This window comes from Microcaecilia unicolor, unplaced genomic scaffold (assembly GCF_901765095.1).
Source record: "Microcaecilia unicolor unplaced genomic scaffold, aMicUni1.1, whole genome shotgun sequence".
Taxonomy (NCBI): Eukaryota; Metazoa; Chordata; class Amphibia; order Gymnophiona; family Siphonopidae; genus Microcaecilia; species Microcaecilia unicolor.
The window spans coordinates 87,000-103,760 of record NW_021963230.1 but is presented as its reverse complement, the minus strand read 5'-3'; the positions used below and the strand labels follow the sequence as shown (position 1 = coordinate 103,760).

The following is a 16,761-nucleotide window of genomic DNA, read 5'->3' as shown; positions in this document are numbered from 1 at the left end:
CAAATGCATGCTGGACAGGGCTCACTATTCCTCCCCAATGGCCTACAAACCTTAACGCCAGCTCCGAGCTGGCACAGGGTTTGCCACAGACAGCGCACCAATGGTTGGTGTGCTGCACTCTGAGGAGGAATATGTTTAGATGCATTTGCATGCTACTTGCGCTAACAGCCCTGTTTAGCATGCATTTGCATAGTTGTGGTCAGAGCCCACGAGCACGTTTTTTTCATGCGCTTGGGGACTCTGATCACAAGGTGGTAGCAAACGCAGGCATCATCGGCCCATGAATAGTTTCCAAAAAAATACAAAAAAAGCAAATTATAGGAATTTATGCAAAATAGTTCATGTTGAAAATCATAAAATTAACATTCAATCACATGTAAAGCAGACGACTAACATATCAGATACCTGCTTGTTTTTGTACTTTTTCAGGTAGCGAGGAGACACCAAGCACTCAGGATTCATGTCAGTGGTAATCTGATCTGGAATGAACGAGGGATCTGGATTCAAATGCTGCATTTTCAAGAAGGACAGAATGTTTTGAACTTCTAGGTTATAAGAACTATCTGCCATGGTCTTGCCCTTCGAAGCTAGCCTACAGGCTGCCATCCAGTGTGCATATTCCTTTTCCTGCACAGCAAAAAAAAAAAAAAAGACAGGGGGTGGGAAAGAATAAAGTCGATATCATTTAAAGTTCACCTCGGGACCAAAATGAAGTAAAAGTAAAGAAACTGTCAATAGTAATAAGCTTACAGTGTCACAGCGAAGCCAGATTTCATTCATACCCTCTGCGACTGGAATAAGAAGTTTGATATTGAACTTCTGACCTGAGATGTTAACATCAGGCGTAACCTCACACCCTGTAATAAAAACAGGAACACCTAATGAGAACAATTTTTAGAAATGACCTTGCGTTCTGTACCCTTCTTAAATTACATCAAGATGTGTTATCTGCTTCAGTAAGCAAAACAAAGGGAACAAAATGGGATTTAAATATCCAAATCAAGCTTTCCATATAGAAATGAAATATTACAGTACAAAGACGCACTGCTTTTGGTTCATGAAATAGTATGATGGGCTGATGTTGAGACAAGTGCAAAAAACCACAAAAAGTGGAAAGAACACAAAAGTTTCATGGAGTGAACAAAGCCAAACAACAAGGAGTGGGAACTGGATCAGGCACTTCAAAAACAGACTCAGGACTCAAAATTGAAATTATAGGTGTTAAATCTGTTAATTTAAGTGTTTAAGTTGACTCGGCAGGGTACCACGTTTTGGCATGGACAGTATCAAAGAAAATAGGAGTGGTAGAAGCAACGTGGCAACCACAAGAAAATAAAATATATACAAACCCAATATATTGAATATGTTCCAACTTCCAAAAGTATAACACTAATTCTATCAATTTGATTTACACACAGGTCAAAAATATATAATATAGTCTAATCTCAAAAGATGTTGTTTAATTACTGATCTTCCAGTAAAGGCTATGAGGCATCAGATGTCAAACATGTAATGAGCTATAGAATATCTTATAGCATAAAGCTATTCCAGATCCGCGCTCCCAGAGTTTCAATCATTTGCCTCAATAGCCCAGTTTTAACTGATATTTAAAAACAATAAATGTATCATCACACTTTCAAAAACACTGTCAAAATAAACAGAAGCGACTACTTAGCTTGAAATATACACAGCAGGGGCGTAGCTGCTATGGAGCCAGGGGGGCCTGGGCCCTCGTGGATTTGGCCCTGGACCCCCCTACCAACGACCCTCTCAACCCCCCCTCCAGCCGTCAACCCGCCGTGGCCGTCTGCTACCTTTGCTGGCGGGAGACCCCAACCCCCGCCAGCTGAAGTCTTCTTCCTTTGTTTGGTTTCTGAGTCCGACGTCCTGCACGTACAACATGCAGGACGTCAGACTCACAGAAACAGAACAAAGCCTTGCGATCTGCAGGGCTTTGTTCTGTTTCTGTGAGTCTGATGTCCTGCACATTGTACGTGCTGGACCTCAGACTCAGAACCCAAACGAATGTAACCCATAGGGGGTTAAATAATTTGGTACCTGGGGCCCTCTGAGGGTGGCTGAGGTCCAGGGTGGTGCGGTGTTCACCGTCGCGTTGACAGCATCAGAAGATGCAGGGGTGTTTTTTTTTTTAGTGCTGGAGCAAAGGTAGGCAACGGCGGGCGGGAGGGGGGTGTCGAGAGGGTCGTCGGCAAGGGGGGGGGGGGGGCCAAAGTTGTTGGAGGTGGTGCTGGTGGTGGCAGCGGGGGGAGGTGTTGCCAGGAGGGGGGGCTAAAATGTGCCCCCTCACCTTGGCTCTGGCCCCCCTAACGAGGTCTGGCTACGCCCCTGACACAGACCACAGCGCAGTGAAGAAAAGTTCACAAAAGCCAATGCCCACAAACAGTCAAGGTGTTTCAATCAACAAGACCTGTTTCCAATGGCGTACCAATGGGGGGGGGGGGGGGGGGGGACGGTGGGGGCGGTCCGCCCCGGGTGCACGCCGCTGGGGGGTGCTGCGGCGCGCACCTGTCGGCTCCGAGTTCGCTAACTTCGCTCGTTCGCTGCAGCTCCCTCTGCCCCAAACAGATTACTTCCTGTTCCGGGGAAGAGGGAGCTGCAGCGAACGAGCAAAATTAGTGAACTCGGAGCCGACAGGCGCGCGCCGCTGCACCCAGGGGGGGGGGCGCATCAGCGATCCGCCCCGGGTGTCATCCAGGCTAGGAACGTCACTGCCTGTTTCCAGGGTAATAAAAGCAGTCGCTGAAATTATCAAAGGTGCTTAGCATAGCGACACCATCTTCCAAAAAGACGTTCAGTTCAAGAGCTTGGATCTGAAATAGCTTTGCGCTACAAGAGATCCTCTAGCTCATTATACGTTTGACATCTGATGCCTCATAGCCTTTACTGGAAGATGAGTAATTACACATCTTTTGAGATTAGAATATATTATATATTTTTGACCTGTGTGGATCAACTTGATATATAATTATAGTTTTGGAGATTGGAACAAATTCAATATATTGGATTTGTATACATTACATTTATATTCTTGTGCTTGCCATGTTGCTCTACTACTCCTATTTTCTTTGATATTTGTGGAGTGGTGTTATGCCCCTTTTTGTTTTAGAAACCCAAATAGTAGCAACATTCCATGTGACCAATTTCAGGGAAAGCAGTGGCTTCCCCATGTCTGTCTCAATAGCAGACTATGGACTTTTCCTCCAGAAATTTGTCCAAATCTTTTTTAACCACTGTTACCACATCCTCTGGCAATGACTTCCAGACCTTAACAATTCACTGAGTGAAAAAATATTTCCTCCCGCGGGAGGTGGTGGAAATGAAAACGGTAACGGAATTCAAACATGCGTGGGATAAACATAAAGGAATCCTGTTCAGAAGGAATGGATCCTCAGCTCAGCCGAGATTGGGTGGCAGAGCCGGTGGTGGGAGGTGGGGCTGGTGGTTGGGAAGCGGGGATAGTGCTGGGCAGACTTATACGGTCTGTGCCCTGAAGAGGACAGGTACAAATCAAGGTAGGGTATACACAAAAAGTAGCACATATGAGTTTATCTTGTTGGGCAGACTGGATGGACCGTGCAGATCTTTTTCTGCCGTCATCTACTATGTTACTATTTCCGTGTAATTTCATTAAGTGTCCCCTAGTCCTTGTACTTTTTTTTTTTTTTTAAACTCTCAAAATCGATTTGCTTCTACTCATTCTACACCACTCAGGATTTTGTAGACCTCAATCATACCTTTCTTCAGCTGTCTCTTTTCAAAGCTGAAGAGCCCCAACCTCTTTAGCCTTTCCTCATGAGAGGAGTTCCACCCCCTTTATCATTTTGGTCACTCTTCTTTGAACTTTTCTAATTCCGCTATATCAATACTCAAGGTGAGGCTGCACCATGGAGCAATACAGAGGCATTACAGTGTTCTTGGCCTTATTTATCATCCCTTTCCTAATAATTCCTAGCATCCCTGTTTGCTTTTTTGGCCGCCGCTGCACACTGGGCAGAAGATTTTAGTGTATTATCTACGACACCTAGATCTTTTTCTTGGGTGCTGACCCCTAAGGTGGACCCTAGCATCCGGTAACTATGATTCGGATTATACTTTCAAATGTGCATCACTTTGAATTTGTCTATATTAAATTTCATTTGCCATCTGGATGCCCAGCCTTGAGTCTATGGATGGCGGATGCAATGTATATGTTTGGGAACCACCTAGAAATATTTTAATAGGCTGGTATAAATATAATAAATGAAATATCCTGGGCACTGTGGACAGGAATAAATGGTCGACTAGATGAATCCAGTCTTTCTGCTTTTATCATTTATGTTACTTTGACTGAGGATGCAGAAATAGTTATTTATATGTATTCCTCATTAAGATGCTAACTTATATCAATTACATAATTTTTACTTGTAAGCACCATGCACAGCTAAGCTCTAAAAGTTCTAAGTCACAAAATATCAATACATAAAATGAGAAGTTTACAGTGAGAGATCTCAGGGCAGCCACTGCACAAAAACTGCATCCCCAGCCCCCCTTCAGGCCCTTCTATTTGTGGATCCAGACTTCAAAGGGCAGTATGGTATGCCTCCCCCCCCACCCCCCCCCCCCCCCAAAAAAGCTTGGTGCCTAGGTTGGACCAGGCTCAACCAGAATTAGTTCAATACAATTTGTGACATCACTGCATGGTCAGCCTTACCATTAGGCACACCAGGTGCCTGCCTAAGATGGTAGAGTAGCAGGGGAGCAACACTTTAAACTTGTAGGAACCACAGTGTATGGAACCTTTCAGCTCCAATAAAAAGTTTGCAATTGAGGGGACAGGATGCTGCAGGCTTGAAGTGTGGGCCTATGCTCAAGGCCCAGCATCACCTTTCCCTGATGGATCTAGGGTGGGTAGATGGTTAAGGGAGATGAGATGCTACACAACTTGGTGGAGTAGGGAAGGGGATATCCTGGACTATGGGGGGGAGGGGTGGGAGAATGGCTAAAGGTTTACCTAGGACATCAGATACCCTTGAACTGGCCCTGTATTACAGCCAATACAGACCAATCAGATCTGATGAGTCAAGTATTGTGTTATTTTCCTGTTAATGTGGGTTAAGAGATTACAAGACAGCTAACTTGATGAATTTTTGAACTATTACCAGTGTTCTTAAACTTTGAGTTACTGAGTAATAGACATCTAAAAAACCACACGGAACATGCAGCTTTGTTTTCAATACAGAAGATCCAAGGATTAACTTTATCCTCCATCTCATCCCTTTGGTCCAAAGCTATGACTGGAGCTACTCCATGTACTAATCTCTTTGGAATAGTGAAAACAGGTGCCTGCTCCAAAATCATTCATCAGAAAATGACACTCCTTAAAATGGGAAGGAGTGGTGACTGAAGGTCTATGCTGTCAAAACATATTAGACTTGTTCAGAGTTTATTTGTAAATAGAAAAGAAGCAGAACTGTGAAACACAAAATGATGATGGTGCATTTGTTGTGGGGTGGGGTGTGTCCCTCCCTCCAACCAATCTCTCCCTTCAATATACTCTTTCCCTAGCAGGGCCATCATTAGAGATGTGCAACCAGGCCACAGGGGGCCCTAAGCCTGTTTGAAGCAGAAAAAGAAAAGCTTGCTTGTGGGATTTCAGACCCTTTCACATTTCTGTCCTGGGCCCCAACATGTACAATTTGGCTCTGTTCCCTAGACTGTCACCCCCCATAAACCAGTTCCTTCCCCACCCAGCCCCATCCAATTCTCCCTAGTTCATTAGCCAACACCCTCCCTACCAGCCTTTAAGTGGACTGATAACTATATCCTTCCAGTTAGCCCTCCTATCTTGTACCACAGTTCTTCTGTCTCTCTCCAAGCAGCCCACAGAAAAGCTCTTGGCAGTACATGTGGCATGCAAGTACATGTGTGATGTCTGTATGCTTACCCTGATCTCACAAGTCTGAAGACTACAGACCAGCATGAACATACCAGCACCACATACTGAAAATAAGTTGAATGCAATCCCAGTGTCACTGACATGGAGAGAGATTAAGAGTAGTGGCACAAGATAGGAAGGCTAAAAAAGCACGAAATGGAAAGCCCTGAAGATGCTTTTCCCTGAAATAAAAATTTGTAGAGACACAAATTTCCAAACTGAGACATGAATGCCTTCCCTGTTTTGACTGTATGCAAAATATGCACTAACTGGCAATACATATATTTCCAAAATTGTTCCCAGCATCCTATGCAACTCACATACCTTTTCCAAAATTGTTCCCAGCATCCTATGCAACTCACATACCTTTAACTACTTTGCAAACATATTTATGGATCTTCAGATATAACAACACTGGTACTGCAGAATATTTAAATGATATGCTTGCAAAGTAGTTAAAGATATGTGAGTTGCGTAGGATGCTGGGAACAATTTTGGATATGCTTTATGGTCCTTTGCACATTAGGTCTTGACCTACCTATTGAATACATATATTTCAACATCTTTCTTGACTGGTGGTACCACCTAGCACGTCAAAGCTTCAAAAGTACATGCTGAAGGCCTGTGGCAGTCATATGGGCTAGGAGGCAGCTCTGATACTGGCCTTCAACTTGCACAATATAGCTGAAGGGGAGCAGGACTTGCCAGTCAATATAGCAGACGCTGCATGGGTGGATATGTGGGTTGCATTATATACAGCTTAGGAAAGGTGGGGGGAAGTAGACAAAGCAACTGAGTGAGCACACCAGTCTGTAGAAGAGCGATCTGATGAGGTTAGGCTGGGGGAACTGTCTTTGGAGAAGGCAAAAATCTTCTAGCACAGGGGGAGGCAGCCACAGTCCAGTCAGGTTTTCATGATTTCCATAATGAATATGCACAACATTTATTTGTATACCATACAAATCACTCTTATGAATATTTATTGTGGAAATCCTGAAAACCCAACTGGGTGGCCCTTGAGGTCTGTGGTTGCCCACCCCTGCTCTTAGCATATTTCAGAGTGAGCTTGGGTTCCACTTCAGCAAAGCCTGGGCATCCAAAATTCCTGCACACATCAGTTATGACAAAGCTCCCAGAAAGGTACTGAAGGAGACTATTTCTGCATCTCCCAGATTACATCACTGTAAGGAGAGAGAGTACTTGGCAGTCTGATCTGTTTACGCCACCATAAAAGGTTTTAATCTGTCAGACATGTCTGGCATGCCATACTCCTAGCTTCAGCATAAGCAAACCAGCAGTCTTCAGCTTTTGAATCACATTTATCATGAGTATTTGCTACAGAAGTAAATGCTACAATAGACAAAAAAAAACAAACCCAAAACTCCTCAAAGACATCTACTAGTGTTCACTGCACAGGTCAAATTATTGCTATTCAAGTATTCTGCTTCCCAAATATCCAACATTTAGTGAATAAAATCCTCTTTCAAATGATTAGATAAGCATTTAAGTATTTCAAATGCTTATTTACTCAGTTTAAAAAGTAAATCTAGGATCACGTGATGCAGTGAGAGGAGACAGACGTGTTTTGCCTCCTGCTCGAGGGTCCCAATCCTCATCCTTTGACATCGCCATTAAAAATCCACATTTAACCTGCAGTTTGGCTCGGTAGTGCAGTGGTGGGTCTTATGGACAAATACCTTACGCCAAAGAGTAGGATGGCCGCAAAATCAGCAAAAAAAGGGTCGGAACGCTCCAGAACTGCTGAAGACAAAATGGCGGACCAGGGACAGGCCCCGCAGCTTACCTGCACGGAAGCAGCGATCACGGAACTTACCAAAGCGGTAGTGCTTGCCCTGGAACCGCGACTACAACAGCTGTCGGAGCAGCTGGCGGGGATCTCCCAAATAACGGCGGAATTAACCCGGAGAACCGGCGAATTGGAGTGCCGAGTGTCAGATATAGAAGATGGCGCGCAGGGGAATGGTGTAGAACTGACGCGCTTGCGAGAGCTGGTGGTGGACCAACAAAACAAGCTAGAGGATCTTGAAAACAGGTCCCGCCGGGATAATCTTCGACTACTAGGCATTCCGGAAGCAGTGCCCGAAAGATCTTTGCGCCGGGTCTTGGAACGCTGGATGAGCCCGATGGTAGCGCGGGAAGAAGAACCAGACCCGGTGAAGCTTGAGCGTGCACATCGGTTAGGAGCTGCTCGAACCGGAGAAGGACGCCCGAGAATAGTGATTGTCAAGTTCCTTAACTCAGCCCAGAAAGATGTATTCCTTCAACATTACCGGCAACACAAGGAAGAGGTTGCCTATGAGGGAGTACAAGTGCGGGTATACCAAGATTATTCTGCAGCGCTGGCGGCAAAGCGCCGCCAGTACTCTGAAGTCTGTTCTCGTTTGATCGAGAGGAAATATAAATTTCAAGTCCGCTATCCCGCAGTTTTGAAAGTGTGGCATAATGGCCAGTGGCGTACCCACGACACACCAGGGAGCGCGATGGCCTGGCTTAATGGAGTTCCTGAGCAGCACGTGGCAGATGAACAAGTGGGGTGAGGCCGAGACAGCCGGGAGAGATCGTGGAGGAACAAACTACCTTGAAGAGTTGGTGGTAAAGGGGTTAGATGTCTGACCAGAAAAGATTTAAACCATACCTGTTCAAGTGTTTTTGTTCAAGTTGTTGTAATATGGTTTCCGATACTGGACTGTTTGGGGAGTGGGGGCGGGTGGGGAATTGAGGTAGCGGGCAGTAAGCAAGGCTGAGAGCCGGTCTGGGCCTTTTGAAACCCTGCCTCCTCACCCCCTCCCTCCCTCAGTTGATACTAAACTCTTGGAGGAGAAGACCAAGCTTTCTCTTTATTAAACATTCACCCCTTTGATGTACAAGGTTATTTGAAAGTTTATACAAAAGAAACATGTGAATTAAGGCATGTACCTGCTAATGTTTGGTTGTGCAGTATGGTTTTAAGAATGGGGAGGGTGGTTTATGGAGGGGGGTTAAGCAACAGGGAGGAAGAGTTTTAGTCTGGAAGATAGGGGGAGAAGTGGTGGGATAATGGTCAAGATCCGTTAAGGTGTGAGTAGGTAAGAGGATAAGGGAGTGTAAGGTGGAAAATGTATGTGGTATAGAATTATAAGAGAGGATGGGATTCCTCCAGGTGTCATTACGTGATCACAAAAAGCAGGCTTCTCTATGGAGGCATGGAGAAGAATGGAACTGGGAGTGGAAGGGGAAAGGGAGGGAGGGGGGGGGGGTTCTGAGGGGGGGAGGGGGGTTAATTCTGGGGAGTCCCATGGTGTCCAAGGGGGGATGGTATACTGATGAGTGTGTAGCTGGGGTGGGAGCGGTCTCCTGGGAGATTCCTGGGGTTGCGGACTACTGGGCGAGGGCTGGGCGCCTGGGAGTCTCCAACACTATAAGTGAACGGACCTGGATAAAAGCAATGAGTAGGGACCCTGGATAGGTCACCGTTGCCACGATTAATTTCTTGGAACGTGTGTGGTATTACCTCCCCCATTAAACGTACAAAAATATTAACTGCTCTCCAGCGTCACAATGTTTCTCTGGCTTGTCTACAAGAGACCAAACTCTCTGATGCAGAGCACCTAAAGTTAAAACAGCGTTGGGTGGGGGACTGCTTTTTTGCATCAGCCAAGGGTAAAAAGGGGGGGGTGGCTGTACTGATACATAAAAGCTTACAATGCCATGCTCAAGTGGTGGAAAGAGATAGGAATGGGCGATATATTTTGATGCGACTGAATGTTATGGGGCAAGATTTTTACCTCTTAAATGTTTATGGTCCTAATGTGTACGACCATTCGTTCTTCCAGCACCTGGTGCGCCTAGGAATACAATATGCGGAGGTGCCTTGGGTGGTAGTAGGTGATTTCAACCAGGTGCTGGATGCACAACAGGATCGCTCAGGCCCAAATGTGGGGATGGTGATGGGAGCAGGAAAGGGTTTGCCTTATTTATGTCAAGCCTTGAACTTGGTGGACCCATGGCGGTTGTGCAATCCCAGCGTGCGTGATTACACGCATTTGTCACGGGCACATGGCACGTGGTCCAGACTGGATTATATATTGGTATCTGCACCTATTTTCTCACAGGTAGTAAAGTCGGAGATTGGCCCGATGGAGATCTCGGACCACACACTCATTTGGGTAGACATGGATTTTGGAGAGGCGCGGTTGAGACGACGGTTGTGGCGATTCCCCTCCTATCTGGTGGAAGATGAGAATTTTAAGGACTATCTCCAGAAAAAATGGTCACTGTTTGCAGACGCGAATGCCTGCCATACTTCAGACGCGAGATTATACTGGGAAACGGCTAAGGCTGTGTTGCGCGGGGACATTATAGCATACATGTGTGCGAGGTCTAGGCGTCTCTCGCAGGGACTGGTTCGGTTAGAGAAGGTATATCAAGAGGCCAAACGGATTCACATGGCAACTCCCTCGGCACAGACTAGAGAACAGATGCTATCGGCTTTGGTGGCTTTAAATGCCCTAATCCATGAACGTACTAAAAAACATCTGTTCTACCGTTCTTTTAGATTCCATCGGTTTGGGAACAAATCAGGTAGATTGTTAGCGAGGCTTGTCAAAACCTGGGGGGGTAATCGCTTTGTGTCATCATTAATAGGCCCTAATGGACGGAGGGAAACTCAGACCTCAAAGATAGCACAGTTGTTTCATGATTATTACGCGGCTTTGTATGCGTCGCCATGCCCTCAGGAGGGGCCCTCTATGAGTGAATATCTTGAGAATTCGGGACTTCCCCGTCTCTCGGCCTCGGTGATTGCTCAATTGAATGCGCCTCTAAGGGGGAATGAGATTCAGCGAGTGGTCAAGACATTAAGGAGAGGTACGGCGCCGGGGCCAGATGGATTTTCGGTTGAGTTCTTTCAGTGTATGTTCCCGCAAGTTGCGGTCCCGCTACTCGATTTCTTTGAAGCTTCGTTGCAACAGGGCTCATTCCCTGGGTTTTCCAATGACGCACTGATCTCGCTGATTCCTAAACCAGGCAAACCAGTGGACCTCCCTGGTTCTTACAGGCCGATTTCCCTGATAAACGTTGACCTAAAGATCCTGGCCAGAGTCTTAGCAGACAGGTTAGCGTTACATATGCCCTCGCTGATTGGAGAGGGGCAGGTAGGATTTGTCAGGGGGCGTCACTCCTCTGTGAATGTGAGGAAGGTATGTCTGGCCATTGCGCGGAGCCATGTGGTTAACGAGCCGTTGCTTTTGGTCAGCTTAGATGCCGAAAAGGCATTCGACAAAGTGCGTTGCGGTGCTTGATCATATTGGGATTGCTGGATGGTTTCGGAAGGCAGTAGAAGTGCTTTATGAAAAGCCAAGAGGGTCTCTGGTGGTAAATGGAACATGTACAGCCCCTTTTGAAGTGTCCTGTGGTACAAGGCAAGGATGTCCCCTGTCCCCTTTACTGTTTCTTTTATACCTGGAGCCTTTATTGAGGTATATCCAGAGCAATGTAGACGTTGCGGGGGTGAATCTTTCAGCAATCCCACTGAAAACACTAGCGTTTGCAGATGATATTTTGGTGACCCTGACACAGCCCAGGCAGTCGATCCCGGCCCTTCTCGGGGAAATTGAAGAGTTTAGTTACTTCTCTGGCTTTGCTCTTAACCTACAAAAATCAGCAGCATTCCCGATACAGGACCATATACGGACTGGGTGGGAGGGAGAGTTTCCGCTATCTTGGACGTCGGGCCCATTAAAGTACTTGGGAGTGTGGATACCAAGAGATCTGACTCAACTCTATGAGCTGAATGTCGAGCCTCTGCGTACCATTACGAAGACCTCTCTCGGGGTTTGGCAATCGCTGCCGCTGTCGAGCCTGGGTAGAGTGGCACTGTATAACATGGTGTTGGTGCCTAAGTGGACTTATATCATGCAAACGGTGCCTATATTACTCACAAGGAAGGATGAAAGATTAGTGACTAGATTGGTGGCACGCTGTATCTGGCAGGGGAAGCGGTCACGGATGGCGGCAGCGCAATTATATCGACCTAGAGGCCAGGGGGGCTGGGGCTTACTAAATGTCAAGTTGTTGTCTGTCGCCGGGAACATGAGGCATATATCCGACTGGCTTAGAGGCAAGAATCATTTCACCCTTTCGGAGGAAGAGCAGCGTCTATTACATCCGATACATTTTAGCGCGTGGTTACACGCCCAACCATGTGAACATAAGGTACCTGAGCCTTATGCAGCTTTGTTATTGCCATTGCGGCGGGCCTGGAGTTGGGTGTGTCGCCTTTTTGGGCTCTCGCCGAGGTACTCACCTTTGTTACCGTTACAGGGTAATCCTGATTTTCCACCGGGCACGAGCTCAGCTCAATTTGAGGCCTGGAGAGCCAGAGGGGCACATTATTTGCATCAGCTCTATTCAGAGGATGGCGAAAGGAAGACTTTGGGGGCCTGGCGGTTGGAATTTGGCGAGGGGGCGGGAGACTTCTTGGCTTGGCATCAGCTCTGTCATTATGTCCGGTCAATCCCCCCTGACTCCCTGAAGCTAGAAGTGTGGACAAAGCTCTTGGAGGTGTTTGCCCTAGATGCACAATTGGCAGTCCCCCTAAAATATTACCATGCGCGGCTGAGAGAGCAGTTGGGTGAGGTAGATTATGAAAAATTAGCAACCCATTGGAATAACGAGTTAACCCTGAGGCTTAGGGGAGACCAGTTAAAGACTTGTGTGCTGAATATCCCCAGGGTGACAGAAAATGTGACGCTGAGAGAAACTCTCTACAAATTTGTAATGCGCATGTATTTTTCTCCACATAGGGCAATGAGGGCGGCAATGCGGACAGATGACGCATGTGCGAAGTGTGCTCACTCCCCGGCGGGCCTTGGGCACATGTTCTGGCAGTGCCCGTGTGTCCTGGATTTTTGGAGGCGAGTGGCCAGACATGTGTCGGTTATTTGGGGAGTGAACTGGAAGCCCCATGCCGCGCAGTTATTTGATCTCTTTAAACTGCAGACACCTGGAGCAGTGGGGCTTAAACCCTTTTTGAGGAGAGCTACCCTTATAGGCAAGAAAGTTATACTTCATCAATGGATAGTAGCAGAACCCCCAACTTTCCAACAGTGGAAGTCCAGGATGATTTCTTTGTGCGCACTGGAGCGCAGGGGGGTGGGAGACCTAGCCTTGCCTAGAGGTGATGCATTCTGCAAGCGGTGGGCACCCTTCTGGGACTCTTTGACCCCAGTGGCACGCAGCAGGATTTTGAATTGCTGATTGGTACATCATGGTGACTCCCTAGGGGGGGGGGGGGAGGGGGGGAAGAGGGGCTGGGGGGAGTGTACAGGGAGGGATTAAAGGGGAGAGGGTTAGACTGGTATTTACAAATCGGAGGGATCAGCGGGCTATAAACAGCTGTTTTGCGGGAGCAGAATATTCTGCCACTGAGAGCTGGTTATAGGGACATGATTATGAAGTATGGTTATATAATGTCTACAGCTGCTCTGTCATTGATGGCTATGGCTGAGTCCAAATTAACATAATGCAAAAATTGAAGATGACAAAGATGATCCCTGTCAGAGGAAGTAACACTGAGCAAGGGGCCATAAGAGCCAAGGCCCTTTGCGGCGAGCCAGGAAGAGGGGTGTATTCCTTTGGTTACCTCAACATTGTGCACGACCATCTAATATGATTGTGGGCGAGTGTTGGATGGGGGGGGGGGGAGGGGGGGGGAAGGGGAAGGGATATAAAAAAGAAAAATTTTAAACTATCAGATGATATTGTTAGTGCAGTTGACATGCTGTGTGACCTGTTTGATTTTATCTGAACAACTGTACAGGTGATGTTCTCAACAATAAAAATGATTTAAAATAAAAAGTAAATCTATGCAGAACCAATGGAGTGTTTTCACAAACAATGTTCCCTCTAAGCTGTGTGAGAGTGCTCCACCTACATTCTTGCCAGCAGTGGTCCTGTTTTAATAACACATTTTCAATGAAGGACAGGCAAGTTCTGTAGGACTCCAGAGAACCTGTCTGTTCAATATCGCATTTTCAATCCTTGGAAGCATCATCCCCCCCACCAAACACTGGCAGGACTGAGGCTGGAGGAACTCAAAGAGGAAACACTGAATGTGAGTGCGTGAATCTGCATGGATCAGAACACACAAATATCCTTGACAGGATGATCTTGGAACCCACAACATGTAGTGAATATTTGGGGGTTAATATTTAACTTATTAGCGCCTGATGTTCCCATATGGGAACAAATCAATTTGTTTATTATGGGAACATCGGGCACTAATGGGTTAAACTCCAATGTTGCTGTTTCCAGATGCCGGGTCATCTTCCTGAATGTTTAAGATAAGGGTTCCAATAGGGTTGTGGGGGAAGAGTGTGATCTTGCCTATAATTGTTAAATTTGAAAGGAAATTAGGGTAGTGGGAAGGAGGGTGTGGAAGTTCTCTCACAAAACAAAAAATGGGATCATAATGTTACTATAAGTTATCCAGCTCTTTGCTGTATGATGTTTTTGCTTATTGTTATGCAATTGCTCAATGTTTTTGCTTCACCTTGTTGTTTAGCTGTTCAATGTTGAGTTTTTTTGTTTGTTTTTTTTATCCTGAATAAAAAATGTTAAACCTTAAACCCCAGCGTCACTGTTTTTTAAAACACTGGCCATGATATTTAAGTCATTCACGTACAGTCAGTGGTGATGAATATATATGACCGCTGAGCTGTATGTACAGCCGCGTTACTCAGTTTTTATCTAAATTAAACCACTTTATTATATGAATATCGGATGAACATTGCCAGCTATTTGGGCAGTTGGCTCTACCAGTGCACTATGACGGTCACTTGGAGGGTGCATACGTTTCTATATAGAATAGGTGCCGTGTAGGCACCCACTTTCCTTTACAGAATACTAGCCTAACTGGGTATGTGCCTATAAATTAGGCATGAGCACTATGAGGGGAATAATCAAATGGGGACGCCCAAGTTTTCCTGAGGGCGTCCTCGGGAAGGGGCAGGAAAACCTGTATTATCGAAACAAGATGGGCGTTCATCTTTCGTTTCGATAATACGGTCGGGGACACTGAAATCTTAACATTTAGGTCGACCTTAGAGATGGTCATCCCCGGTTTTCAGCGATAATGGAAACCAAGGACGCCCATCTCAGAAACGACCAAATCCAAGCCATTTGGTCGTGGGAGGAGCCAGCATTCGTAGTGCACTGGTCCCCCTGACATGTCAGGACACCAACCGGGCACCCTAGGGGGCACTGCAGTGGACTTCAGAAATTGCTCCCAGGTGCGTAGCTCCCTTACCTTGGGTGCTAAGCCCCCCCAAAACCCACTACCCACAACTGTACAACACTACCATAGCCCTAAGGGGTGAAGTGGGGTCACATAGATGTGGGTACAGTGGGTTTCTTGTGGGTTTTGGAGGGCTCACATTTACCACCACAAGTGTAACAGGTGGGGGGGGGGGGGGGGGGGAATGGGTCTGGGTCCGCCTGCCTGAAGTGCACTGCACCCAATAAAACTGCTCCAGAGACCTGCATACTGCTGTCAGGAGCTGGGTATGACATTTGAGGCTGGCAAAAAATATTTTAAAAGTTTTTTTTAGGGTGGGAAGGGGTTAGGGACCACTGGGGGAGTAAGGGAAGGTCATCTCTGATTCCCTCCGGTGGTGATCTGGTCAGTTCGGGCACCTTTTTGAAGCTTGGTCGCAAGAAAAAATGGACCAAGTCGGCTATGTGCTCATCAGGGACGCCCTTTTTTTTTTCCATTATCGGCCAAGGATGCCCATGTGTTAAGCACACCCTAGTCCCGCCTTCGCTATGCTTCCGACATGCCCTCGAGAACTTTGGTCATCCCCACAACGGAAAGCAGTTGAGGGTGCCCAAAATCGGCTTTTGATTATGCCGATTTGGGCGACCCTGGGAGGATGCCCATCTTCCGATTTGTGTCGAAAGATGGGCACCCTTCTCTTTCGAAAATAAGCCTGTATGTCAGCCACAGAGCAGGTGTAAGCGCTCATGCTTAAATGACGGCAAGTCCCAACAATGCTCCACTACACTTGCCATTTCAGATATACTTGTATTTACAGAACAGCACTTATGTACGTAAGTGCCAGAAAGTAGCCTGTCTTTATTCTAAAGCTTTACATGGGGTGGACTGACCATTTGGGCAACCGGGCAGTGCCTGAGGGCTTAAATCAGTTGTGGGGGGGGCCAGTACTTCCCTCCACATATGACTGACATCTCTCTCCCCTCCATCCTTGGGTCTGGCACTCCCCCTTCTCTTTAACCCCTCCTTGCTCCGGCATTTCTCCCACCTCTGACCCCCCCCCCCCCCCCCCACATGTTTACCTCAAAAGTTCCTTTCTCCGTACAGGATCCTGGCATAGTTGCCGCTGAGAATAATGCTACTGAAAACTCACAGAGAAGACACTTATATTTAACAGCTAATGCAAAACATTTACAAGTGCTTCTGAATACTGGACCACTGTCAGGATGCTAACAAATTATGCAAGCACAGACTAATTATACCAAAGTCTGAACATTTTTCTTTTGAAAATATCAGAACATGCAGGCTTTCGAGAACAGTGAGGTTACCGTGTTATCAGCAACTGCTATTTACCCTGGTGACAAGACACGATCTGCGTGTAGCTCAACAATATCAAACCATCCTTTTGTTAACTTAATATTTTTCTGCCTGTTGCAAGAGATACTCACTCAAGGTTTGCTGAATCAATAGGGCCGCAGCCAATGTTGTCAGTTCCACCTTAGCTGACAAAGCTCAGCTGTCTAAACACTGTGCGTTCCCTGGGCTGAATATAGAA

General features: G+C 46.5%; 1 protein-coding gene across 1 annotated transcript in view; it reads right to left on the bottom strand.

Annotated features, from left to right (window-relative positions):
* LOC115459091 (fermitin family homolog 2-like) overlaps positions 1–16,761 on the bottom strand; it is a gene marked incomplete at its 5' end in the record, with an annotated part of 121,901 nt that overhangs the window by 34,781 nt on the left and 70,359 nt on the right. The window contains 2 exon segments of the mRNA XM_030188957.1: positions 406–627; positions 751–857. Of these exon segments, the coding sequence (XP_030044817.1) occupies positions 406–627; positions 751–857 (329 nt within the window).